This window comes from Urocampus carinirostris, chromosome 14, assembly GCF_059441175.1.
Source record: "Urocampus carinirostris isolate Australia breed hairy pipefish chromosome 14, RoL_Ucar_1.0, whole genome shotgun sequence".
Lineage (NCBI taxonomy): Eukaryota > Metazoa > Chordata > Actinopteri > Syngnathiformes > Syngnathidae > Urocampus > Urocampus carinirostris.
In genome coordinates this window covers 33,670,793-33,698,780 of record NC_142362.1, presented here as the reverse complement: position 1 = coordinate 33,698,780, position 27,988 = coordinate 33,670,793, and the positions used below count along the sequence as shown (strand labels likewise).

At 38.7% G+C, this 27,988-nt stretch overlaps 1 protein-coding gene, 1 long non-coding RNA gene and 3 other non-coding genes across 6 annotated transcripts in view; 2 read left to right on the top strand and 3 right to left on the bottom strand.

Moving 5' to 3' along the window:
• Positions 1–738: 738 nt before the first annotated feature.
• LOC148353226 (uncharacterized) lies at positions 739–27,729 on the top strand. 2 transcript variants are annotated; one of them, XR_015852751.1, is made up of 5 exons: positions 739–941; positions 23,511–23,942; positions 25,752–25,908; positions 26,296–26,415; positions 27,168–27,729. It is a non-coding gene; the product is annotated as an uncharacterized LOC148353226 (long non-coding RNA). The 2 variants fall into 2 exon arrangements; XR_015852750.1 differs by lacking the exons at positions 23,511–23,942; positions 25,752–25,908.
• Positions 1,151–1,333, bottom strand: LOC148353229 (U2 spliceosomal RNA). The gene has a single exon (XR_015852794.1). It is a non-coding gene; the product is annotated as a U2 spliceosomal RNA (small nuclear RNA).
• trnad-guc (transfer RNA aspartic acid (anticodon GUC)) lies at positions 3,109–3,180 on the bottom strand. The gene has a single exon. It is a non-coding gene; the product is annotated as a tRNA-Asp (tRNA).
• Positions 5,132–5,245, top strand: LOC148353227 (U5 spliceosomal RNA). The gene has a single exon (XR_015852793.1). It is a non-coding gene; the product is annotated as a U5 spliceosomal RNA (small nuclear RNA).
• map3k13 (mitogen-activated protein kinase kinase kinase 13) overlaps positions 8,616–27,988 on the bottom strand; it is a 39,885-nt gene continuing 20,512 nt past the window's right edge. Inside the window, 13 exon segments of the mRNA XM_088353339.1 lie at positions 8,616–13,493; positions 17,260–17,551; positions 18,823–18,893; positions 18,983–19,678; positions 19,680–19,728; positions 21,915–22,058; positions 22,597–22,713; positions 23,640–23,749; positions 23,820–23,928; positions 24,022–24,180; positions 24,250–24,408; positions 26,865–27,056; positions 27,130–27,313. Of these exon segments, the coding sequence (XP_088209465.1) occupies positions 13,395–13,493; positions 17,260–17,551; positions 18,823–18,893; positions 18,983–19,678; positions 19,680–19,728; positions 21,915–22,058; positions 22,597–22,713; positions 23,640–23,749; positions 23,820–23,928; positions 24,022–24,180; positions 24,250–24,408; positions 26,865–27,056; positions 27,130–27,313 (2,381 nt within the window). The 3' untranslated portion in view covers positions 8,616–13,394.

The window sequence follows — 27,988 nt, the reverse complement described above, 5'->3', positions numbered from 1 at the left end:
ACTGCATTTCAAACTATGGTTAACTTGTTGTTATTGTTGCTATTATTATATCAGAACTGTTATTATAAGTATTGAGTTTATTTTTAAACACAGTGACATTATGCGCATTACGACGTTGAGAGATGGGTATTGCGAAGATTAGTGTATATGTGATTATTGTAACTATTATAATTATTGATATCTGACCTATGTAATAAGTATATCCATGTGATTTTGTTATATTAGACATAAGAGGAAAGGAGGATTTGTGGAATGTATTTAGTGGGGAAGATAAAGGGGTAGGAAAAATAAGCATCTGCTTCTGACTACCCCTTTTCGAACATGTTATGTGACATTATTCTGTTGTTGACTCATTGTTTTTGTCCAGTTTTTATTTTTATGTTCGAAATAACATTTTTCATTCATTCATTCAGTCATTCATTCATTCATTCAAGGGCTATACAAATGAACATTTTTTTGGTTTGAACAAATTTATTGACACTAATAACAGAAAACAATCATGACAATCTCAACAGCAATTAAGCACATTCATGACTTGACTTGTTCCTCCTTTGCACGATTATTCTAAAGTGCGACATGACATTGTCATTAAAAATGTTCCTTCCCTTTATCGCTGTTGTTCTTGGGACCCACGTTTAAAAGAAATGCAAGAGCACAAACTAGGCAAAAAATAACTTCGAAAATGACGTACCCCTTTAATCGTTGACGTTCCGGATAGAAGCGGCGCTAAAGCTTGGCTAACTCGCGCCTCCGAGTGCATCTCGGCTCCACTCGTTAAGCGCCAAATCTCATCCAATTCGATCATTTTCGGCTATTTTGGCTCGGCTATTTTCTGCTGGGCACCGAATTCCGTCACATTGAAATGTTTGGACCGTTAACATGCCAACATTTTTGGATTAACAAAGAGTTAATTGTTTCTCCATTTTGTCTGAACTTCACTGGTGAGTTATTATTTAACTCAATCATATAATATTTCGAGAAAACTTTACGAGAGGGGTTCTTAAGGGTTATTGATCTATCTTCGTTATTCATTATCCATTATCCGTTATCGGTCAGTTCATAATACGCTACAAAGCCTAGGAGCCGGGACACTTACTCTCAGCCAAAAGGCCAAGCTAAGGTCCTAGCCCTAAAGCCTTGCTGCGATCATTGCGAATGCACCGTTCCCGGAGGTACTGCAATACCGGGCCGATGCGTGGAGTGGACAGAGCAAGCTCTTATTCCATCTCCGGAATGCAAAAATCAAAGTTCAAAAGGCCAAGTTAAGGTCCTAGCAATAAAGCGTAGCACATGATCGTGACTCTTACTCTCAACCAAAAGGCTAAGTTAAGACTAAATGTCCTTCATTGAAGCACACAGTCTAATAATCACAGCCGCCGCGAAAACGCCATGTATTTCCTTAACAGACTTTACGAGAGGATGAATTAGCGGTGGAAAGGTGAGCTTGGCTAGCTAAAACGCCTCCTTTGGCGTATGTGTTTAATATGTTCGATGTTAAATCTTAAGGCAAGGTTTCGTTTACATGTTCTCTTTTTGTATATCTGAGGAAACGTTTCTGTAGAATTTCATTTGTCAACATCATTGTAAAAACAAGATATTCATATTATGTTAAAGATATTATGTTAAACGTAACGGCTGTAATCGCTGTGTCAGAGGTTGCCCTCTAGCGACTGCAAAATAAACTGCAAGTGGAGCTCAAATTTTGAACTGACGTGGATAAAAATCCACTATGTATCTGAGTTGATTAGAAATACACATTTTTCCATTCAAATGTTTTATTTCAGTCTTGTGAAAATTGTTGTACGCAGTTTGGAACTGTAAAAGTTTGTTGTTCGGTTGAACGGTGAAGGAGAGGGGCAAAAGGGGAACCAATACTTTCAGAAGTTGCTGCCGGGACGTCTTTACAGATGTACAATGTTTCGTAATTTCAAGCAAGATTCCAAACGAAGTTGATAGTACCTGTAAATTTGAGACACTGCTGATTTTATCTATCCTTTTTTGTTTTGTCTCAAATTGTTTTGAACGTTGTGAATTTTTATCAAAACTTATTAAAATCTACATCTTGCAAAGCATTGTAGGCCTTGAACATAAACTTCAAACATAAACTACATTCATTCCCTTACGTGTGTTTGGATCTCCCTTGATTTATTGTAGGGGCGATCAACGCGTACTATAGACCAAATTACCGACGATTTTACCTTTTGCGCAGAAATAGTTCTGCGGGCTATTAATTAGGGTCCTTGCACGTTTTGAACCAAATCAAACACTTCAGTGGATTGCTTAAATTAGTTGTTTCTTTTTAAGTGCATTTTATAATCGTGCCATTTTTCCACAATAGATTTCGAGAATTGTTTTCACATTCCCGAGTGGGGGGTTTAAATCCTCAAACGATAGTTCTTTATATGCACGATGTTAAGTAGTTATTCGATCCTACATCAAGAGACCCTGTTGAAAAGAATAAGAGCAGAGTAGTTGATTATTCTTCCGCTTATCATGGGGTAAAATTGTGCACAAATTGGGCAGTGAACATGTAATCCCGTCAAGATAATTAATCTCTCGTAGTCATGTCTAAATTACATTGTCAATCTGATTATCGCTCTTGTAGTGAAATTTTTCGATGTACTCGCCTTAATACGTGTGTCAATTTGCCCAAGAGATCAGAATATACTATAGAATTGCATTACTTCCGAATTTGTGTTGTAGTCTGTCCGCAGGTGTTGTCTTTTTGTAGATGCACATTTAATAAGTGTAACCAGATACATATTGGTGGAACTCATGCAGAATAATAACTGTAACAATATCTCTAAAAATAGCAAGGTTAATTATTTGCTTAAACCATTGATTTGCTTTGTCATTCATTTCTTATACGGTGTTTATGGTAAAACTATCCACATTAGTATATACCTTTATTATCATTGTTACAAAATGGCTTGAACATATTGTGACTACAAAATTGGATGTGGCACTCCAGTTACACATTTTGACTGTAATGATAAAATATTTCAAAAAAAAAATTGATATATATTAACACAAGAAAGTGTGGACATGTAAAAGGAGATGTTGACCTACTGGGGATTGCAGTAGTGCAACGGGGAAACATAAAACACCCTCCCCGTCGGGGAATTGAACCCCGGTCTCCCGCGTGACAGGCGGGGATACTCACCACTATACTAACGAGGAAGTTGTGAAATAATTGTCCAGTTTACCTCTTTGTTCACCGAAGAGTATCACCTTAGTTTTGTCTGGATTTAGAAATAGTTTATCTATATCTGTTTATGTTTTAGGATAGTAATTAACCAGTAATGTTTGTTACTTGGATTCATATAATAAGCATTTGAAAAGAATATGTTAGTGTCATGTGCAAAATATGACTAATTTTACTAGTTTTTGAACATTAAAAGTACTGTTCGTATATAAATTGAATAGCTTTGGACCCTGGACCGAACCCTGTGGTTTACCACAACAGATGTCTAAGTATCCAGATGTCTCATATTCTCATAATCTCATATTCACATATTATTGCCTCCTAGTCAAATAACTTTGAATCCATCCCGAAGCCACTTCCTAGATGCCAAATTGTTCTAGTTTTTTTTAATAGTATATTATTTTTAATGGTATCAAATACGGCAGCACGGCGGATGAGTGGTACAGTTCAGAGGTCATGGGTTCAAATCCAGCTACCAGCCTTCTTGTGTGGAATTTGCATGTTCACCCCGTGCTTGTGTGGGTTTCCTACGGGCACTCTGGTTTCCTCCCACGTTCCAAGAACATGCATATCAGGTTAATTAGCCGGTCCAAATTGTCCATAAGGTGTGAATGAGTGAATGGGTGTATGTCTCTGTGTGCCCTGTGACTGGCTGGCAACCGGTTCAGGGTGTCCCCTGCCCACTGCCCAGAGATGGCTGCGATGGGCTCCAGCACCCCCGCGAGCCTTCTGAGGATAAGCGGTGCAGATAATGGATGGATGGGTGGTTATCAAATGCCATTTTTAAGTCAATAAATATCCCAGCTGCGTATCTCTCCTTGGCTGTGAGTTTTGTACTCTGTTGGTAAGTTTTGGACCGGCCGGTTGCGGTGATTGAATTGTGCACTATATCTGTAGTCAAAATCGCGGCATCTGCCCGTTATTGCAGTACTTGATTGCTTCTTGGCTCTATGGCTAGGACCTTGAGTCAGCTTCTTGGCTGGGAGTAAGCGTCTCAGTCTATTGGCTTTGAAGTGTATCATGATTAGACTGATAATGGATAATTGATAAAGAATATAGAACAATAAACCTATACAACCCCCCCCCCCCCTTTCTATGCTAAAACTCACATTGTTTATTTGCTGTTAATAGTGTCAATAAAATCTTTCAAACCAAAAAACAAAAAAAAACTTTTCTATGCTATTGGTATTTTTTTTCTACCGCATCAATAATTGGTTTTGTTGTGTATCTTGTTTGTCCCAAAACCATATTGACTTTTGTTACTTAATTAATGCTTATCTATTAATTTGTTTAGTTTATTATTATTATAAAGTTTCTCATATATTTTAGAGAATTGGGGTAGCAGAGATATCGATTTGTAGTTTGTGAAGTTTCTATTTTTGTATATTGGTATAACTTTTCATTTGATTTGGAAATTTCTCTGTTCGAAATTATTGATTACATATGAAGGTTAATGGTTTCACAATGTATAATCTGCTTAACTAATACCATATCCGTGACGAAACATGGTCTTTGAGCTGATTTTTATCAGTGACTCGAATTTTCTGCGACTTGTGTTTTTTTTCTTTGTTGTAAACGCACATTTAATAAGTGTACCAAATTTATAGTTTAGTGGAACTCATGCAAACATTTTGGGCTTTTAAACATGGCAAAAAAACACCCGACTCTTCCACGGGAGTACTTACAGACGTCATTAAGTGACGACTGATTCTACCCATAATGCTTTGCGCCAAATGTCTGTTTTTAGACTGAAACTCCAAAATAAAGAACACACTAATGCTTTAACATGCAAGTGTAGTGTACGTATAGTCAAAGTTCATTCTGGTGATTCGTTTTCCAATTCTGACGGGATATAACACAATGAGACCTTCTGTTAGAAACGTATCCTGGGGCTATGAATAGTCAGTTTCCACCATCAGATGTTAGCAACTCTTGTTTCTCTTCATTTCGAATAAATCTTTCGCCTTTTACTAAAGATTTCCGTGGGGAGGAACAACAAGAGTCTTATACAATTTTTTGATGCCCTGCGCAAGTGGGGCTTTCTTTGTTGTCAAATGAAATATCTGTCCGTCTCTGTGTCGCCTTTCGCTAGAAGCTTATCTCCCCCTATTTATTATCAACGCGTTTAATGATTTTCGTCACAAGTGCACATTCCTGAATAATTAACAATGGAATACCTATCATGACAAATAGTACCCAATCCAGGTTAGTAATGTATTGCAGTTCCGGAAATAGTCTGTTGGCGGAATCGTTGGATATTTAACACGATTATGACATGATTATTTTAGTAATGATCATGGAGGAAGACAGTAGACGTTGAGGTGTAACTATAATGCAAATGAATGCGTGGGATACATTTGCTACACTGCATGCATTGACCTAATCTTGCAGTACTTCCAGGAACTTAAATGGTTAAAATATATTGTCTTACATTGTCGACATGTTTCGTGGCCCTTTTACTTCGAGGTTGTTGTTTTTATGTTTCATTTCAATTGGATTGTGAAATTGTGGTGTTGACTCCGTTGCAAACGTTGCCTGGTTAGAAGAGGGGGAAATAAAATGTCCACAACATTTACCGTAATGTGCAGTGATGTCCAATAGGTGGCATCATGAACTGGCTGTTATTGTTTAGTATGCGAAGGTAAGGGGATATCTCGTTTATGTCAAGAAAAGTATTGATTTGAATGTGGTCGCTGTTGAAAGCTGAATGAGTGTTTTCGTGGTGTTTTTTATTTTGATGGATGAATGTTTTTTTCCTGTTCGCGTCTCTATGCATTATGGGAAACATCTGCAGACTCAAACCGTGCATACTGTACTAACTTAAATGCAATGAGTAATGTTGTAGACATGTATGTTCGTTTGCTGTATTGTTCCCACGCTGACATCAGTTTTCACACGCGTGCATGAGTGACTTTTCCGAGTGCGGTACGTTAGCTGTGTAGTTTTTTTTGTTTTGTTTCTATTTCTATTGACACTATTAACTGCAAAGAAACAATGTGAGGTTTGAACAATTTTTCTCGACAATTTTAACAGCAATTATGCATATTCACAATTTCGTTATATCTGACAATATGACATTTTAACATTTTTTTCCGACATTTTTAACAGCAATTAAACACACGTTTTCATTATATCATATCCCAACAATATTAGTTTTTATCGACACTTTTAACAGCAATTAAATACATTCACAATCTCATTATATCATATTCTAACAATATGAGTTTTGAACACTTTTCATCCACACTTTTAACAGCAGTTAACCAATGTGTAAAGGGCAATACTATTGTGCAAGGGCATAGCTCTGTCTTCTCAAGTGGGATTCAATCCCACCCTCCCAAGCAGCATCCTCCAGTCCTCTGCCCGGGATGCTCAGATGGGCTGTTGCTGCCGGGACCTCCACAGTGCCGCAGTAGCTGCAGGGTTTTTTTTTTTGGTTTGAACAATTTTATTGACACCATTAACAGCAAATAAACAATGACTGTGTACTTCAGTGAAGGACATTTAGTTTCAAGCTCTGGTATCAATCTGTTTTAAGAGGTATATTGACCACTATTATATTGCATCCTTTCGGTCTGCGATATATTGCGTTCCTATTGGCAAAGTAAAGTAGCCAAGTCCTGCCATGGGCATTATGCCGGCGGGCGGAGACATAACTGCGTGCGATTCCGGTTCAAAGATGTGGGAGCTGATTCGGAAAAAAATGTCAAGGCTGGTTTTATCGAACAGGTTTGTTCGAAAGTGAAGTTTAAACCGGAGGAGATATATTGCATTATAACCTTGCCTTTTGGCAAGGGGTTTGATGTAAGTTTTGTAACGGCGGCTCTTTTGCAAGAGTTTTGGGATCGCTTTGAGGGGGTGAGGCCCCAGTTTTCTGGATTTATGGTGGAGAAGCTGACTGAAAATGCTAGCAAGATAGTCATTGTCAGAATGTTTAATGAAGTGGTGAATGCAGATTACATCTGTTTTTGGTTGAGCAGATACTGCTCGATAAAAGGCCAGGCTATGAAGGTGAAGGATGAGAACGGCATTTGGAATTGTACCTGGAGGATACCCATCCAACAATGGCAAGACCCTCAGGGCTTTCAGGGACTGAAACACCTCCCGTCAATAATAATCCTGGGGGAAAACCGTGGCTTTATCCACTAACAAGGACAACCAAAACTCTGCCGCAAATGTGGTGAGCATGGGCATCTGGCTGAGGTATGTGATCGAATTATTTGTGGAAAGTGCGTCAAGACCCCTTTTTGGCATCGGACTTTACCCGAGACCAACGGAATGATTGCATAAAGACTTTTAAATAAGGCAAATCACCCGGGGAGGACGGGCTCAGCCTCGAATTTTATCGGACTTTTTGGGATATTTTAGCACCAAATCTGATTACTGTTTTTAACGAATTTTCCAGTCGAGACAACATGCCAGACAGTTTCAGAATAGGGATTGTTACTCTACTGACTAACTTTAAGCTTGCCAATTTTATCACTAATTCTATTGTTTGCGTTTCTCACCCTACATCTGCAGACTCTCAGGACAGTGTAATATACTAATTGTATTCATATGTTTTTGATTTAATGTGAAAATTTGTCCATTTTGAAAAATAGAGTCAAAAACTTGTGAAGTTAAATGAGAAAGAACGTTAACACAATAAATCTAATCACTGAATTTATTTTTAATTTTATATTTAAAATGATAACAGTTGAGGCAAAGTCTCACCCACCTCCCCTGACTGCATGTCACTGCACTATACCTGAAAATGTAAAAAGCTGACATGACAATAGGTCCGTTTGCAATTTAGTCAGTACAGTGCTTCTCATCTGGTCTGACTTCACCCAATGACAAGCTGCGACCCCCCCAAAAAAAATTTCAATATTTTCAATGAAAGGATTGTGCAGTTTAAACCAGCGTAAATATAATGTATTTAATTTTTTTTCCGAAAACAAAATGACCAGCAAAAACAAAGCGACTTATAGTACAGTATATTCTTGCATTTAAGCCTACTTCACACGTAAGCGAACCCCTAAAACTTCTTTAGAATAAGCACATACTAAAATGAATTCAAAATATGAATAAAGCGTCTACCTAAAAATCAATGATCATTTAATTGTGTAGTCATAAAAAATAAATATACCGGTGAAAAGCTAAAAATATGACATTTTTAAACCATTTACTGTAGCTTCCACCAGCATGTCAGTAGTAGACACTCGCATAGCATTTCTGTATTTTACAATCTTTTCCTTCCTCAACTCAATCGTTTTCAGCTTTACCTTCCCCTAATCATTAACCTTTTTGGGACCCATTATTATGGGCACGAAAGGGAAATAAAACCAACAAAATCAGAATAAAATGAGATGCGGTCCCTCTCAAACACCCGATTGACTGAACAGGTATAAGAGATCGACCAGGGCACTATCGCCACCTACTATTATGGAGTGTAATCGACCCACCGATTTTTCTTCTTAGCATTAATTTGCCAAAGCAAAATCCTGCGACTCATTAGTTGAGAAACACTGGCCTAAATTCTTCAGTGTCAGCTGGCGACTACTCCTAACCCCAATGAGGACATGCACTCAAAAACAAGAAAAGAAAAAAGCAGATGGAATTAATAATTATAAAAAAATCAGCACAAGGTGTTTTGTACAGTACATCAGCATTTATTCCATGCAGTTTCTGGCTTGGATTATACTCCCCCAGATCGCCACCGTACTGTACTCTGGAAAATACAGGAATCTGAGAGGGTTGGTTTGATCATAATGCCACTCGACAGGAAGAGGACAATGAGCGAGACAGTTTACTGGATGTTTACGATTAGAAGCAACTTTACATACACAACTTGGTATTAGAGAAAAAAAATGACTGAAAAGAAGCTGCGATGAGCAACACAGATTCTTTAGACCTGTGTTGCTTTCCCCTGTTCCTTGCCCCTGATTGGCTTTTGATAAAAAAAAAAAAAACAGAAGACAAGATATGTTGACTGTTGTAAACATTTGGATTTAGTTATTGAGTGCCAGTTATAATGAAACATGATGATTTGATCCATCGAACGCAAACCTGTCCTAATACGCTTAATTTCTCATAATGTAGATATTCTACCCACTGTAGAAAACATGTTCATTGTGCTTTCTTGAATAAATATTCCCACCAAAGCTGCCTGAAATTAAAAAGAACAACTTGCCATTTGTAATAAATTAAAAAATGGTGTAGGCCAGCTACAAAGAAAAAACACACACAATCATACTTCACAGAACGTATGCCCGGAATTATCCCCAGCTCAATCATGAAAACTCAAGTGAATTCATTTCTTCTAAGTAAACACCAAAGATACAGTCGCTGTAGACTCGAGATTGAAGTAGACAGCTTTTGCAAAAGCTTTCACTGTAAAAGAGACATCTAATAAAACAATTCAATTTTCGGGTCATCCAGTTCAATACTGATGTAAAACACCACAAACATTTTCATTCATTTGACCAATTGGGTCATTCAGAAATGAAGGAAAATCAAAACATTCTTCTGGGCTTAGTGAAATCTGGCTTGTGTATTCCAAAATAGCTCTCTTAAATACTGTACAAAAATGAGAACTCCGCCTTCATCAAAAATCCAGTTAACCGGAATAAGAGAAACTTCAGAAGAGGGAATCAATCGAGCTACGACAGACGCAGCAACTCTTTTAAAAATACTGTCGAGGAAAAAGGTGATTTTTGGAGCCTAAAAAAGAATATTTATATGAAGCAGCAGAGCCAATACTTTTGCAAGACACTGGAATTATTTGTCACCACCTTGATCTGATTCCCAAAAAGCAAACCTGAGCAGCAAATAACATGAAGCAAAAAAATAAATATATGAAACAGAACTAAGTTTCATTCGCCACCAGTCGTTTTTGTCTAGCCTGCTAGACTCTTTTGACCCAAGGCGAGCATTAGGGACTCGTAATTACTTTTTCTTTTAGAGGGGACGACAGTTTCATTTTCCCCTTTTGGACGTACAGTAGAGCCATCAGACATATTTAGTGTTACGTCAGTAAAAATTACCCTGCGATTAAGTGTCACATGAAATATAGTGATCATGAAAAGTAAAGTAGCACACTACACCTGAAGACTAATTCCTCAAAAAGTGGCCAGGGCATTTCATTTAGGCAGGGGTTTGAAGGTCAACTCACTTTTACTTTTATAGTTTCATTTTAAAATGCAATACAGTACAATGCAAAGTAATCCCATGCAGGATCACAATATTTTTGTCTTTTCAAGTGAACGGAGCAGCAAAGAGTCACCAGATGGCGCCAAAGTAACTCTGAGTTTTTCCTGTAATATGCAAGAAAAAGGCTACTTGTGGATAACAAACACATTAAGTGTAGGTCTATATTCACACTGTCAAATACGTATAGAAAGTACCAGAAAGAAAAGGATGAGGGAGGAGCTAAATTAATTTATTGTTGATGGCAGATTACCCAATAACAGGGGTTGGAAACTTTTTGGGCTCAAAGAGCCATAAAACAAATATATTCTATCCACTCTCTGGACAAAATCGTTTTTTTAGCCAATTTTATTTGACTCTGTGTTGAGGATTTGATAAAAATGTATGAAACAATAGTAATGCCAGAGCCTGTGTACCATAGCAACAGATACAACACTTAAAATGTGTCTCTTCCGCAGTCATTTAAGAATCTCTAGGCTTATTTTGACAGTTATTTTTGTTGTACATAGGGTTTGTCAAAATGTCACAAAATACTGCAAACGGGAAGGATATGGAAATATTTAGGGGTGTGCGCTGTGTGTACAGCGATCCGCCCACCCCTACTGATCACCCTGTCAAATTGCTCTGGGTACTTGGCTGTTGACTGTTTACAGTTTGTTCTGTGGGTTTTCATCATAATATCTCAATAGTCGAATATACTTTGCTTAATGAGCTCCCATATAAAGCATTCCTTAGCAGCGTACAGCCAAAACAGGATCTGTTGATGTAACACAGTGAGTGTAGACCGTGTTTGAAATTTTACCCATTATATTTTGGACCAAATAATTGGCTCACTGTGTTACATTGGCTTTGCATTAACTGCATTTGGGAAATCACAGAGAAGATTACCGTGGCCCCAATTTGTCCCTGAGCTAGATGTACTTATGAAAGATCCATATCTGGCTCAAGAACCATACGTCCCCCATGCCTGCTCTAGTTAAATCTTGCAAAGCCACTTTTTGAGGAATCAAACCAAACGCAGAGAAAAAATTAAACAGATAAAATGACTACATACAGTGATTGGTCCAGTCCAGTTTTTTCAGTCCTTCTTGAACAATCCTGAGATGAAGCTGGAATCTTTTTTTTGTTTTGTTCATTTCAGACCTTCTCCTCAGTTCTTCCTTGTCATGTCACATGCATGCTGAGTGCTCACAGCCTGATAAGTGGACCTAACATAGCCTGGCTATGGCGAAAATGGTCATGCCGGTGGTTGTAATGCTTGCTTTGAATTGGGGCAGGGCCTCCGATTCTGGAGGCAAAGATGATGGGACTTCAGGTTTCTGTAAACTCATAGTTGATAATATTTTGGTGTCAAGACAAACACTAATAAAGCATTCAACTCCAAATGCTACCAGCAACTATAATTTTGGCCTTCATTAGCAGAAGCCCTTTTTTGCGGGGTGAATATTTGAATGACTCAGTACCTGTGTTGGGACTAACGCGTTACAAAGCCACTTTACTACTTTTTCTCGAGAACTTGAATGCATACATAACATTTTGTGACGTTACTGTTGTTACTACTTGGTGCAAAATGCAGATCATTGATTATATTTGTCTTCTGTTGAATACTCTAGCTTCACTTATGTTGTCATATACTGTACATCGGTCAATCTGCTAGGAGCAATTTCTAAAACTGACTACAGGAATGGTGGCGCTGTCTAAATCAATTAGTACGAGGACGCTGTATTTCTCCTCATGTAGCTATTCTCCCCACCGTATATATTTGCATCTAAACTAAATTTACAATTGTAGAATACTGAAATCAGGCTGTCAGCTTATATGAACATATTCTGTTGTATGTTACCAGTAGCGAATGGTAGAGTGCTCGTGTTTGTGATTACCTACAAAGTACTACTAAATACAGTAATGGTGGTCCTGTCTCAAGCACATAGTATGAGGAAGCTGAATTTCCCCTCATGGGGATATTCTCTACTGTTTACACTCGCATCTATAATACTCAAATCAAGTAAACAACTTATTAGTTGTGTGTCACCAGTAGCGTATGGTAGGCAGCAAAAACAACAAACTAATGGGAAATCAATGGGACAAACGTGAGCACAGGATTTAATGTGCTGAATTTTAGTATTTATATTTGTAAAATTATTTTTGCAATACACGATGCCTGGAGAAAACAGCGAAACCTCTCGGAGAGTCCCCAGAAATGGAGAAGGAAATATTCGAGTGATTTGGAAAGAAACTAGTTTTAGGGGGACTGGCCTCTACGAGAGTATATTTTGTAATTTTAGAGTCATGCGCTTTTTGGTGTTAGTAATCTGGAGTGGAAACTGAATTACTTTTTAAATAAAGTAACTAGTGAGTGAAACTAACTGTTCAATTATTTAATTTACCGTAACGCGCCCAACACTACGCAGTACTGAGTCATATTTTCACAGATCTTGCATGTAAAACACTACACTATAAAGGTGCATGCAGTTTTGGGTAAAATTTGGTAAATCCCTAAAATGAAGACCGTGACTGCAGCCAGATAAAGACATCGAGCTCCACATCTGGGTCACCTGAGAGATTAACAATGATGTAACTTGCCGACGCCCACTTTCAGGATTGAAACCAATCATATTTGAAACCTCCTCTGTTCATCCCGGCATCGCTCCAACACCACAACCGTTTTGCCTGTGCCAAAATTGCAAAATAAGTGTCCTATCAAGAGTCTTTTTCTTTTTACACCATGTCCTGAATAGTTGGTCAGAATTCAAAAAATAAACCACGAATGCATGTTCTATACTATGTACATGTTCATTCTAAAAGGGAATCCCTGCCATGTATTTTTTGGGATGCTGTGCAGAAAACTAAGGGATAAAGGGTACACAGAGGTGGAGAAGTTCTGCGAGAAAGACTTTGCTATATATTGTCCTCTTATTGCTGTATTCTCTGTAGGATCCATTGGAGCACTATTGATTCCAGGCTCAAAAAATCAAAATAGAATAGGTGCCAAAGGGTGCATTCACCACGAGGAAGGGGCCGGCTTGTTGTTTTGGATAGTGGCATCGGAACACTCTGCGTCGGATGAGTCGCAATCTGAGTCCCCAAACTGGAGAGGATTCTGGGCAAAATAAAAGAAAGAAATAAGGTTTTGATCAAAGGAAAACAAAGATACTCTCTGTGCCATTCAATACAAAAACATTCTTATACAGACCCTAGCTAAAGTATGGCCACCCAAACTGTACACCTAAGCTGTGTGATCATAGTTCCCTTGGTTGCTTCTATGATTGATTTTCTTGTTGTTCGGTCCGAAAGTTTAGAGTGACGACCAGCTATTGGCAAGTTTGCAGTGGTTTTATGCTCTTTCCATTTTGATATTATTGCTCTCACGGTGCTCTTGGAGATGTGTAAATGTCGCAAAATCTTCTTGTATACCATTCCTGCTTTGTACTTTTCCAATGGACAAAATAATTATGTTTTTTCAACTAAAACAGACACAATATATTTTAATTCTTTGGTTCAGGTCAAATTTTATTCAAAGGGACACTGTGTAATATTATACCACTGGATCTCGGTGTATTGTGAGGCAATAAAATAAGTGCTACAAAGCACGACAGACTTAAGGTGACCAACCCACGCCCCTTTTCCTTATTTTCTTGGTCGAATATTTCACAAGGTTTTTGTTTTATGTGCTGGTACAAGTAGCATTTTTTTATTTAAATACAACTTCATATGAGAGTTCATGAAATTCTGATTATTATCAAAATCAATAGCTTTTTTTCAAAATGTATGACGTTTTTTTAATCACTTGGCGGCGCTAAATAATACACAATATCACTTTTACAACCAGGCTCTACAATAAGGCAATATGTTTTAGTCTATGATTCAAAAATGTCCAAATCTAAAAGAAAAGTAAACGGGCAAACAAACCCCAAATAAAAATAAAAAAAACACAACTGACTTATTGGTTCTAGCATGTTTTAAAATATCAGACAAAAATAACAAATCAATATTTGCTTCCATTGAATTTTCTTTTGTGAAACATTGAAATTCCTACCCAAGGATATGTGAGCTCATTGTCGGGGGTTCCTGGAAATAATCGGAAAGGGAAATTATGGTCTAAGTGTGCTTTTTAATACTATATTCTGTATTTTACACCCAATATATACTTCATATGTTTGTATATTTCTGTATTGTACTCAAAAGCAGTTCAGTTTTCAAGTTGTTCTCAGGAGCAAGCACCTTCAACGTCAGGACAATAAGGTCCCCAAGCCAAAATATTTTGTCACGAATAAAGAGCTACAATTTGGACTCCTATCTGTTATCAAACAGGTGCATGGAACTCCTTTGCTAACAACCATCTACAACTTGAGGGCCTCTAGGTACGCTCTGTTCTGGGAGAGTTTGACTCCCAAATTCCAAGCCGGGCTTGCTTCATTTATTATATACGCTATCTAGCGACCAACATTATACACTGCATTTCTTGTTTGAACCAATAGGAAACCTTATTGTGTCGTCCAATCAGAATCCACAAGACCGTATAAAAAAGAGCCGCACGCTTCAGTCTGCGGAAGTGTTTCTTTTAGATTTACAAAAAACGCAACTTTCCCTTGTTTCTATGTGCTTGCTTTTCTTGAATAAACAAGTTTGATTATAACATAAAAGTTTCTTAAATCATCCGGACATTGTTTTCAACCTGACATTATCAATAATTTGACTTCCAAGATAATAATCATTCTAAAGCCTGGTACAAAATGGTATGTGTGTTTATTATACTTGTTAACTGTTTTGTTCCATAACTTATAATATGTATATGTATGTATAGTATAATATGCATTCCTGTCCACTTAAACGTTTTTCCTGTATTTTATCATTTTTTTTAACTAGTATTTTGTCAGACAGATCTCGCCTTGCCTATTTCTGCTTTAATCCGTATTGTTTCGGTTACTGGTTGCAGGCGACGAATGTGATCGTAGATTGCTAATATTGTCGCGGTAAACTAGCACAGTGTTTCTCAGTTGGTTGTTCGGGACGCAAAAGTAGGTCGTGAACCCATTCTAAATGGGTCGCTGGCCTTTGCCTTGCTAAAATAATGCTAGGAAAGAGAAAAAACAGAGGGTGGATCACTTCATAGTAGATGGCGATATGCCCTGCAAGATCTCTTTTTAGTGTTTCGTCAATTTGAGACTGACCACATCTCATTTTATTGTGATTTTATTGGTTTTATTCCTTTTTTCACTCCATATTATTGGTTCCTAAGAAAGGTAGTGATAAGGGGAAGGAAAAGTTAACAACAACGATCGAGTAGAAGAAGGAAACAATTGCGAAATATGAAAATGGTCAAAAAGTGTCTGCTACTAAAGCACTCCTGAAGGGTAAAGTACAGTGGAACCTCGGTTTTCGAACGCCTCTTAGTTCGAACGAATCGGTTCTCGAGCAAAAATTTCGTTTTCGTTCAAAAAAATCGCGGTTCGAACGCCGGTAACGCTAGGGTGCGATGCTGAGCGGCGTACGGGTGTAGATCGTGTAGATTGCCCCCACCCCTCGTGAAGAACTGTTGTCACGTGAGCGCGCACTCCTTTTTGCTTTCGTTTTTCTTATCGGTGAACGGAGTGTTTTAGCCCCTAATTATGCCTCCGAAGAAGGTCGGTGCAAGCAGCAAAGTTGCTACAGGTGAAAAAAGAATAGTGAGTACAACTATTGCATTTAAGAGAGAAATAATAGCAAAATATAAAGAAGGTGTGCGAGTTTCCCTTCTTTTGAGGGAATAGAGCATGGCTTCTGCAGACCACCACAAAGGTAAGGAATCCTATTCATAATTCTTTTCTTTATCCTTTAACCGCTCACCACTTTTTGTGGAGACCCGGGTGCTAAATGACACGTTCATGTTAGCGTAATCTTTCATCCGGAAGATTACGCTAACGCGAACGTACGATTAGCCTGGGTTAGCTTCATGTTTACGTTCATGGTAAACATTCAGGGTGTTGGAACAGATTAAAACAATTTTACATTACTTTTAATGGGAAAAACGATTTCGATGATCGAACAAATCGGTTTTCGAACAGGGTTCTGGAACGGATTATGGTCGAGAACCGAGGTTCCACTGTAAATGGTTTAAACGTTTTATATTTTTTGCCTTTTAGCAGTATATTAATATGAATTTGCTCCATGATTAAATAATTATGATGTTTAGGTCAGGCTTTATTAATATTCTAAATTTCTTTAAGTATGTGGCTATTTTTAAAGCGGTTTTCAGGGGTCGCTTGTGTGCAAAACAGCCTTATATGAGAGTCAAGTCATTTTTATATGTACAGCCCTTAATCACAGTGTCTCAAAGGGCTGCAAGAGTATACACAGTACTTTTGTTTCGTTTTGCTGGTCATTTAGGTTTTGGAAAAAAAGGTGAATATATCATACTGTCTTTGCTCTACACTGCTAAATATTTTGATGGGATGCATTTCAGAAGTGGATTTTTCTCTTCCTTTTTGTGTCGCAGCTTGTCATCAGTAGCAATTGGTGGGTCATCAAGTTAGACCAGTTAAGAACCACTGTACTAACAAATGTTATCCTGGATCGAGTATTTTTTGCATGTATTTTACACATTTTTTTGTTTTTATTCCACGTAGTTTGTCTTGCTGTGAGTAAATAGGTTCTACATTGTGTTTTTAATGTCGATCATCGCTTAACAAGGGGAATGGCAATCATTAATATGAGAGCAATTGGTTGAGGTTGACAGGTATGAATATGTTTCCTAGTAGTTTCTATTTCTGTTTTCAAAGTTACATATAACTTCTAACATTCCTTATTTTTTTAAACAACAAATACTGAAGGAGAAATACTTTTGCCATTTGGGCAAATTTAACATATAAATGTTAAATCTTACTAACCTCGTAGCTGTGTTCATCAGAGCACAACTTTCCCAAGGAAATTTGGGTCTTGACCCTTCGGACGGCACACTCCTTGTCGGACAGGCCATCCGACTGGGTGGAAATGTCGATGGGGATGTCTGGTGTGTGGGACAGCAATTCGTCCAAGTGCTCCTCCTGGCTGGCGCTCAGCCTCTCCAGGGGCCCGCTGTGGGAGTGGTCACTAGTGTTCCCCTCCTCCCCATCGGACACGGAAAGGTTCTCTGAGCTAAATGTGGAGTACGACTGGAAGCTGCTCATACAGCGATGGTGTCTACGAGGAAGCACAAAAAATATGATAAGGATGTAAATCAGTGGTCCCAAAACTACAGGCATCCAGGAATTTTCATTTTTTTTTCTCATATATCGTGACCCACATTCTAGTTTTACCTAAAAAGAACTCAAAAGTCTGGTTTGAAGTTTTTGGTTGTATTGGGATTCAAGCTATATTTTATGTTAATGTTGATGGTGTATTGTCTGTACAGCCCTTTGAGACATCTTGTGATTAAGGGCTATAACAAACAACATGACTTGACTTTTTATTCATTTTATAAATAACGTGATTTATTTACCAACTTTGTTCTGTGAATAATCCAGGGAGTGTTATTGAGTTATTATTTATTTTATTGACAGTGTTATTATTTCTTATCGGACTTCTTCTGTAGAGAATCCAGAAGGGTTATTTGATTGCGACTTTGTGGAAAACATTTTTACATACATTTTTCATATGGTGGACTCTAATTGTTACACTTTTTCCGTTACAAACTGACCCTGGACCCTCATCAGACTAGGTAAAAGTTATGTGGCCCTCACAGGAAAACGTTTTATGATCACTGATGTAGCTAAAGAAAACCTCAATGATACTGGTTATGTTTGGTTCGCATTGTGAAAATTTCCAAAATGTGAACAAATGGATGATTGCAGATTCTGTAATTTATGTTTGAATATCTTTGCCTGGCCATTTGTTTCATAATGGAGGATTACCTATTTATAATTTTATTTTCAAAATGAGTAGTATGTAACCTATTACTGTACTAAGCGTCTGCACATGCACAGTGAGGCATACAATTCTCTTGCATCATAGCAGAGAGCAATAGTGAGAACAAGGATTCTGATTTGGCGCACACATCAGCACCCAACAAAATAATTAGTCACAGTATTAGCAAGCTGACAGCAAGTCCAGTTTTTCTTCTTGTTGCCTGGACTTTTTTTTTTAATGATGGAGCATCACCTATCAATGCTTTAATTCAAAAGAAGCAGCGCATACATTTCTTTTATAAGTCAAGTTAGGACATGAAAATGTTCTTTTCATACTACGGGTTACATATTGCTTTCTTGCTCTGCCAATCAAATGATGAATAAGTTTTATGTTAATTTATTTGTAAATTGACTGTGCCTCACCAGATACAAACGTCACTGTGCTCTACATTTTTTGGGTAATCCACTACTGTGTGTTCCAATACACACAAAAGAGAATGACACTAATGTAAAGAAATAATTCTCTATGCCTGAAATCTTTCATTGACATGAGCAATGCCAACGTACCTCTGTCTCCTTGGAAACTCCACTTCACTATCCACCTCTCCTTCCTCCTCTTCAGATGATTCATCTCCACACTAGAAGAAAAACAATCACCCTGTCACCTTACTCATCCTTATTTTACGTCACAGAGACACAAATAATCATCAGCCCATTGACTGCATACCTTTCTCAGCGGTCTAAGAGTACGGGGAAGTGCATTAGGAAGGAGGTGTTTGTTCTGGAAGGCTCCCTGTTCCTGTGGCTCTGCCTTTTTTGAGACCTCACCTGTAGAACCAGGATCTTTGTTGGGAGCTTTCAAAGTCGACTGGGTGCTGTCTTGAGTCGTGAGCAATGAAAAGTTGGGTAAGTCTGGTTGGCTTGATGCAGGTGTGCTCTCCTGACAATGAAGGCAACCAGGGAACGGATGAGCCTGGCAGCAAGGACAACCAGTACCAGCACCTGGGAGGGGATTGGAACCGGAAGAGGAGTTCCGCTGTCGAGTGTCTGCATCCATTGCTGTGGAGATGAGGTCCGGGCTGGATCCAGAAACGCGCCTTTGTATATGATCAGTCTGAGGGCTACGCAAAGCAGCGGCAGGGCCAAAATAGCGCAGGTTATTGGCACAGTTTACAACGGCTGCTTCGCGACCCTTCAGCGGGAGTGGGGTTCCTGAAGGAGGGAGTGGAAGATGGTGATGGTGGTGAGGCGACTCCTGTAGTGACTGGACGTCTTCAGGCACTCCCACAGTAGGTCTTAGCACCCCGAGAAACTCGCTATGACTTCCTTTACTGTTGGCACGGCGATGGCGGGGCTTGCTTCGGTAGCGGGCTTTTCCAGGAGGTGTGGACACCTTTGGGCTGGCAGAGAGGGGGGAGGGGGGGCGGGAGGGGATCTACGCTCGTGATGCCGTCAGAACGCAGCAGGTCTGGCCTGAAAGAAAAACACATGCAGAAAGAAAGTCCATTTATAAACTTATTTAACTCATTCAGTGCCACAATGTATAAACTTGATTAAAGAACCATTTTCCCCAAGTACAAAAACATACCGTATTTTCCGCACTATAAGGCGCACCTAAAAGCCTTTATTTTTTTCAAAAGCTGACCGTGCGCCTTATAATACAGTGCGCCTTATTTATGGATCAATTTTAAAATTGCAAAGTTTTCCAACTAACTTGCAGCTGCCGCCTTTTTATCATTTACAGGCTGGCATTGGCTTGAACGGCGAAACAAAGCCTGCAATTGGCCGAAAAGATAAAAGTGTATAGCACGTGGCTGACGGCATAGAGAAAGCATTTTTTTCTATTCTGTATTTGTAAATATTGTATTCTCCTGGATTTACTACCCTCACGGGTATAAGAGGACATTGGCTGCACATTATTATGAACACAACGACTTCGGTGAGCTACTCCGGGTTTTATATTGTCCCTGTATCTTGTTTAAGACTGAACTCGATGTTTCTGTGATAAGCGGTGCAGATAATGGATGGAATGGAGTGTCTATTTTTAAATTAAATCAATTCCAAGTGTTTATTGTCATATGCACAGTAAAGTTGCGAGCGAAAAAGAAAATAGATACTAAGGAATGGTTGGCATTTCTTGAATCCCAAGACTTTAACCTTCCGAATGATGGAACGATGCATTTGAGTGACATCGTACGGACACCGCATCCGCACGTGTTCTCGACACGTCTTTGCGTCTTTGCAAGCTTTCGGAATGTTAAGGGGGTAATAAGTTGGACTGAACTATCTGACTGTTTTGTTGACTTTCCTATTGTAGCGCCTTATAATCCGGTGCGTCTTATGTATGTCAAAAATAGGACCAAAAACTATTTTTACGGGGTGCGCCCTATAACCCGGTGCGCCTTATAGTGCGGAAAATGCGGTATATATATATTTTTTTTTTGCATTATTTTTAAAAAGTAATCGAAAGGCTTGGGCGCTACCGATTAGTAAGTACCAAGCCTCTGATTTCAGTATGATAAATCACCATCAAATGGCAGGAATGGCTTTGATCAGATCTTTGTCCGCACATCAAAGAGCCTCCACTTCCTCATGTTGCGGGAATGACCGATATCGTGTGATCACATCACTGGAAACATCAGGCAATGGAAAGCTCTTGCAAAGTTCATGCATCGTTCATGCATGAGTTCATTGTTCTTGTGATTAAATGTTATTTTGTAAGCAAAATGGAAAGCATTGTTAAGGTATTGGAGGTATCACAAATGCAAAAAAAAAACAGGTACTTAAGTGAAAGTTTTGCTTGAAATGCATCCTTTCATAAAAAGTTGTGTTTTATTGGAAACAGGTCTTTTCAAGAAACTTAGCAATGTTCATCTGTAGTTTACTAAATGATGGTAAAAGCTAGAAGCACACTTTTTCTTCAAATGAAAGATCAGGGTTGAAGCTTTTCTCTAGTTCACTTCACCTTTGAGCGACACATCTGGCATTGAATGAGTTAAAAGTTGTCAGTATCTTTAGTACACGCCAAATAAAATGTGAGCGTTTAAGTGCAATACATGAATGTAAATACCATAAATTCCGGACAACGGAGCGCACCGCATATTTCTAGACGACAGTTCCAGGGCAACCATACAGCAGAGAATAAGGCTTTATTACTACACAGGTGTGTCTCTTTTGTGGAGTTGTCATTTGTGGTTTCTGCGGTCATGGACCAAATGGCATTCACTTGTTATTGTTCGAATGAAAGGGCATTTACAGTAAGTAACCTGACGCAGATAAGGAAAGTGAAGTGTAGCCTTTCAGATACATTTCAGTCCTGCTCAATTAGGATGTACAAATTCATTTGTGGGTGAAAAAAGGTTGAAATATCGTGAGCGCGATTTAAATACTCAATAAATTACAGTCAAACCTCCAGTTTTTTTCTTTTAATGTGTTATATAAACATTGTTGGCATAAGCATGGACCAATATCTCTCAAAGGGCGTCATAAATGTTTCCAAAATTCACAGCGGTGTTTTGTATTTAGAGCGCATGCAATGTAGAAAAGAGCAGCTCAGAATTTTCCTTCAAGCCGGCACTAAAAAAAGAAAGCCACTAATGAAATGTTTTGCTTTTTGAAACTGAATACATCGAAAGAATCTGATAAGGTAGGAGCTTAACCTTTTGGCCTGAGGAATTCCAGGTTTGTGAGAAATGCTCCCTTTCTTCTTAATGAGCTTTTCTACTGCATTAGGTCGGACAATGGGTCTGACCAAGTGGCGCTTGTAGCTCCCAGGGTACTTCTTCTCCACAGCTTGCTCTCTCCTGTAAAGATTGGAATTATTACTATTTTGAGTAAAAAAAAATAATAGGGTGGACTCTACATTCTAATACTGGGAATCAGAGAGACAAACAGACTGAAATAAAAAAAAAATACTTCATCCGTTGTCCGAACCGCTTATGGTCACTAGGGTTACAGCTGACATATGGTGGTGAGTAGGGGACACACTGGACTGATTGCTGGCCAAACACAGGACATATGTAGACATACAATCATTCGAACCTAAGGACAATTTAAGTGTTACCAATCAACCTTCCATACATGTTTTTGTAACGTAGAAGGATACCAAGGCGCCCATAAGAAACTCAATGAGGCATGGGGAGAAAATCCAAACTCCGTTCATTAGCTGGAGTTGAACTTGAGAACTGTAAGACATACGTGCTAACAAGTCATCACTCGTGCCACCTGTTAAGTCAGTGAGTAATTTCAATGTAATTATTTATTAATTAGAGAAACTCACTGAAAAAGCTAAAGTAATGTGTGAAGTGAAATGACAGGTCATTAGGGAGCTCATTCACTTACTTCATGAGGTCTTTTTCTCGGACCTCCAGTTGCAGCATGATGGCACTTAGCTCCATGTAGAGGTTGTTGGCTCTTTCCAGCTTCCTCTCATAGTGTTCCCGGATGTCCAGTGCATGCCTAACGATTTTGAAAACATAAGCAAAAGAATGTCCAACAAATAAGTAGTATATCTACACATGTAGTTATTTCGCAAAACTAATAATACTATTTCAAATGGAAGACAAAACACTTTTGAAATGGCCTCTTATTTATTTGTGTTAAAGTGAAGGAAGTGAGCAACGCAGAAGCACTAGCACACTTACTCTATTAATTAGGTAAAATCGATTTACAGTAAGCCCCGCTGTATAGCGGTTTACTTTTCGCAATTTCACTGCTTCACAGATTTTCATTGTGATGTTTTGTATTCTGATTGGCTAAACAGTCGCCCCACCCTTTTTCTGCCTGTCTATCGATAACGTTGCGGTCCAGGTTGAACACAAACTGCTTGACGGACCTACATGACCTACGCACAAACCTTTTTTATCTAGAAGCCATGTCAACAAAACACTTTGGACCCACATAAGTAAAAAGGCAGAACAATGCTTTCTATCAAACAAACATAGACTTCTCTACAGCTGAAGAAAAGTAAAATCATTTTTACGCCACATTTGTGTTTTTCCCATAACGTCCACACAATGGTGAAAAAACGTTTATCTAAAGTGAGGATAATGTCCTGAACTTACTTTCAACGCTACAGTGCAATACAGTAGAGCAGCAAGATTTTTATTAAAACATTCATAAAAGGTAGTACTTTTATTTGTTGAACAAATACATGAGCCTGTCAATAAGGATTCTTCTTTGGTATCACTGTATAATAGAGTACTTGACAAATAAAAAAATTAAAAATGAATCAAATAAATGTTTTTACTATGCAGGTTTTGACTATCGCGGGTCCTTTTTGGAACGCAACCCCTGCGGAAAACAAGGGACTGCTGGAATCCTATTTCCCATTATACCCAATATGCACAACAAAGCATCAATACATTTATTGAATAGGCACACACCTGAGCTCATCCCGCCTGCGCCTGATCAGCTCCTCATCCAACCTGTGAATACAGGTCCCTTCGCTTTTGATCTTCTCAAAGTGTTTCTTCACTTCCTCCCGCCATTCAGACTGGAATATGAATGAACAAAGTCACAACCCCAAGGATGAAAGCTTTTCTGTATTTAAAAGTAGAGCAGACCTGAGACTTGAAGTAGGTCTCCTGAGGAGCTCCGAGAACATCAGCAGAGGCAATGTCAAGGTGTAGGAGGATCTGACGGAATGACGGTCTGTTTCTGGGCTTTCCTTGCCTTGTGATGAATGAGTAAGTGAGTTGCAAGTTGGTTTATTTTTAAAAGTGCAACAAAAAACATCATGTCATTTAATGAAAAAGAAAAACACACCACGTTTGCTTCATGAGGATTTTGAAACCATCCGGGCATGTAGAGGGCACAGGCAGGTGAAGACTGTTACTGCCGACTCCCCAGATAATTGCAGAAGAGTCTACATCTTTGTAGGGGATCTCTCCAGTGAGTAGTTCCCATAAAACAACTCCAAATGACCTTCAAGATGCAGTCAAATTGTCACATGCAGAAACATACTAAAAATTAAAAATGTCAAGCACGACTCACCAGATGTCTACTTTTTCTGACACAGGCTCATTTCGAATTACTTCTGGAGCCATCCAGGCCACCGTACCAGCAAATGACATCTTTGTACTTTTGTCACTAAGCTCTTTTGACGTCCCAAAGTCAGAAATCTTCACAGAGTCATTGTGGGTGACCAAAACACTATAAAAAATAGGCCAGTTTAATATGGAAGCAGTACGTTTCCCCCGAAAATAAACTAAACTTAGTATCGAGGTGAGTAAAAGAGCATGAATTTATTGAAAAATTTAATACCCTTATTTTAACTTTCAAGGCAATGTTTACATGCACGGACACAACAATTGTGAAGGTTTGGCAAATTGGTAATTTTGGTAATTAAGTCGTCACCTTCCTCACTATTAAAAGTAGTTTTTTTAAGACTTTATTCAACAGAATGATACACATAAGCTGAAATTTAGCTATAATGGAAATGATTTAACGTCACACAGGAAAATTGAGATAGCACAAAACATAGGCACCCTATGGAAACAAATACATTGAATGTTTAAGTAGAATGTAAGGCATAATACACTATCATCAATTGTTCGAAAAATCTTGCCGTAATTCATCCCAATTTATCAAATAAAGATGACATTTGCAGAAGACTCAGCCTGAAACGGTTCTGCTGACTAATACAGTTAGTGTGGCAGCACTGCAGCAAACTAATATTGATTAAAGACACGGGGGATACGGATGCTGGGCACAGGATGTTTAGGCTGGTGACTACACTCACATAAAGGCCACTTGATTACTAACATTCTCAGGGCTAATGTCACACCACTTAATTCAATAACTTTATTTATAAAGGCTTTAAATGATATCAGGTACGATATGGATTTTAAACAACATTCAGTTCTGGGGCTACTGAAACTCTGAAGTTTCACTCTGAAGTGCTGCCCTGCCACAGTAGATTACCACATGTCATTAAATAGACTCAGAAACCTGGTGGCTATCTCTTGTACTGTTTTGAATTGGTTGTGTTTCTAGCTCTCAGACTTTTGTAACAATGGATGCGTGTTCCTCCAGAACCCATCAAGTTAAATGTGGGGTCGCCAAGGTTTAATTTTAAACCCGGTACTGTTTCATCTGTATATGCTTCCCCCTGGGGATGTCATCAGGAGACACAGAGTCCAATGCCATAGTAAGGCAGACGATACCCAGCTGTACCTTGCCGTGTCCCCTGATGACAGGTCCCATCGATAGACTTTTAAAATGCACTTTAGATATTAAGTCATGGATAGCAGGGAACTTCCTACAGCCCAACCAGGACAAAACAGAAGTCTTTGTCATTGGTCCTGAAAGTCAGAAAAAAAAACTTTTACCAAAACTACAAGATTCTAAACCTTCAGACCCTGAGCTTGCTTAAAATATCAAAAATATAACTAAAAGTGGGTTTTATTTTTTGAAAAATATAGCCAGAGTATGCACATTCCTCTCTCAAGCAAACACAGAGGTACTAATGCATGGTTTTATATACTCTCGTTTAGATCATTGTAATGCCCTGCTCTCCGGTCTTTCCAAAAAGAATATTGCCAGCTACTTCAAAATTATGCAGTGCGCGTGCTTATGGTGGCCGGGATCACATCACACCAGTTTTAAAAGGACTGCATTGGCTTCCTACTCCATTACAGGAGTGATTTTAAGGTGCTTTTGGTAGTTTTTAATTATATTAACGTTCATGGGCTATCTTTGTTTCTATTATATCTGCCTTCTCAGTCTGTGGTCCTCTGGTAGCGGTTTGTTAGCGGTTTGTTAATCTGTTCCAAACGTGAGGACCAAAACTTATGGTGAAGCAGCATTCAGCCACTTTGGTCCTCACTTATGGTCTGCGCGGACTGTTGATATGTTTAGGAGCAGGCTTAAGACCCACATTTTTCATTTGGCTTTTTATTGATCATTTTTATATTTTGATATGTTTAACTTCCAACCTTTTAACTAACATACATTACTTTTATTTCACTTTTTTATGTTTTTATTCTGCTGTTCTCCTGTTTATTTATGTATTTATTTTCAAATTCTTTATTATTTCAGTGTTTCCTCATGAGGGTCGGTGGCTTCATTGGTAGCTCAATGGCTGAAGGAATCCTGAGGTCATCTACTGCCATCCCGATCAGTGTGGACAGGCCTCTCTCAGGTCCCCTTCCTCACTTGGTGAGTTTTTGCCCTGCCATAATAATATTTTTCTATTACTATTTATTTCGTTTTTATTGTATATTATCTATTGCGATCATCTGTGCATTTTGTGTTTCGGGTTGTTGGGCCTGGATAAAGGAGGGGATTTTATTGTTTTAATGTTTTATTGTTCACTGAATGTTTTATACAGCACTTTGAATTGCCTGAAAAGTGCTTTACAAATAAATTTGATATCGTCTGCTGAGATTGAAATAACAATATACAAAGTCATATAGATATAATGAAAATGTGGATGATGGATTATTGTACACTCAAAGGCCTACAATCTGTAATCTGACATGTGCGACAAATATAGACTATGTAGAATATAGTCATTCCACCGGATTTACTACCACAAATAATTGATTTATTCCAAGTTGTATAGTGCCGAAACCATCAAAGACCATACAAGCACTGACAAAACTCACTTAGGAGATTTGAGGTCTCTGTGGATGATCTTGTGGAGGTGCAGGTAGTTCATGCCACTGGCAATGCCTGAGGCCCAGTCCACCAGCAGCCTGGGAGTAACCTTCCGCCCTGCCCTGAGTACCTCATAGAGTTGGCCTTGAGCGCAGTACTCCATGATAATGCAATAGCAAGGCGCCTGAGTACATACTCCCCTTGGTGCAAAGTAAAAACTGGGTGAGCAGTGGCACAGGCAACATACTAGAAACCTACGGCTTAGGGGCTTACTTGAAGCTGATGATGTTGGGATGCTTGAGTTTTCGCAGGTGCTTGATGTCGGTCTCCTTCTGTTCGCGCACCTTTTTGATCGCAACCTCCTCGGAGCGGAATTTGCCCAGGAAGACAGCTCCCTGTGCACCACTACCCAGCCACTGCAACTCTGAGATTTCTTCAAATGGAACCTCCCACATGTCTGGAAACAAGTCAGTGGAAACAAAGATGGGGTACCGACTTGTTTTCTTACTAAAATTGAAGGCCAATACGTGACGTGGTACAATGTTCCTGTCTTACTTATGACAACAATTCATTACCAATGGCCTAGTTTTGGCATGGAGGGAGGGACCAATATCCAGCAAATATTTTTTCCCACTAATATTATGTGATCACTTGAAAATAATGACAATGTCCCCACCAATACCAAGACCAAACCTACGCCTAAGTTAACACCGCATAAAAGAAACAACAATTTCCCAAAATTTGCCTAATGTGTAGCCCTCAGGTAATCAAAAATGTTGTGGCGATTAATGATAACAAATAAAGGCCTGTCTTTTGTAACAAAATCAAAGTGAAACAAGACTGTATAAACATTTACATCTTTATTATTTCTGTCTCTCCAGAGGTTACATTAACCAACAGTTTTCCATCATTGACTGATTTTTTTTTTTAAGAGTAGATGGGACCATTTTGAGGCTGTGCGTCATTTTGACGGGTTGAAACTATAGACCGCAGCAGCAGTACTTAGTTTTTAAGTCTGTCACCAAATGATGAAGAACCATCACTAGCTAATGACACTCCAGGGGGAAAAAGAGCTACAACATTGTAAAATATGTAAACATTCATGACAATTGTATTGGGCCCTGCTCCTGAC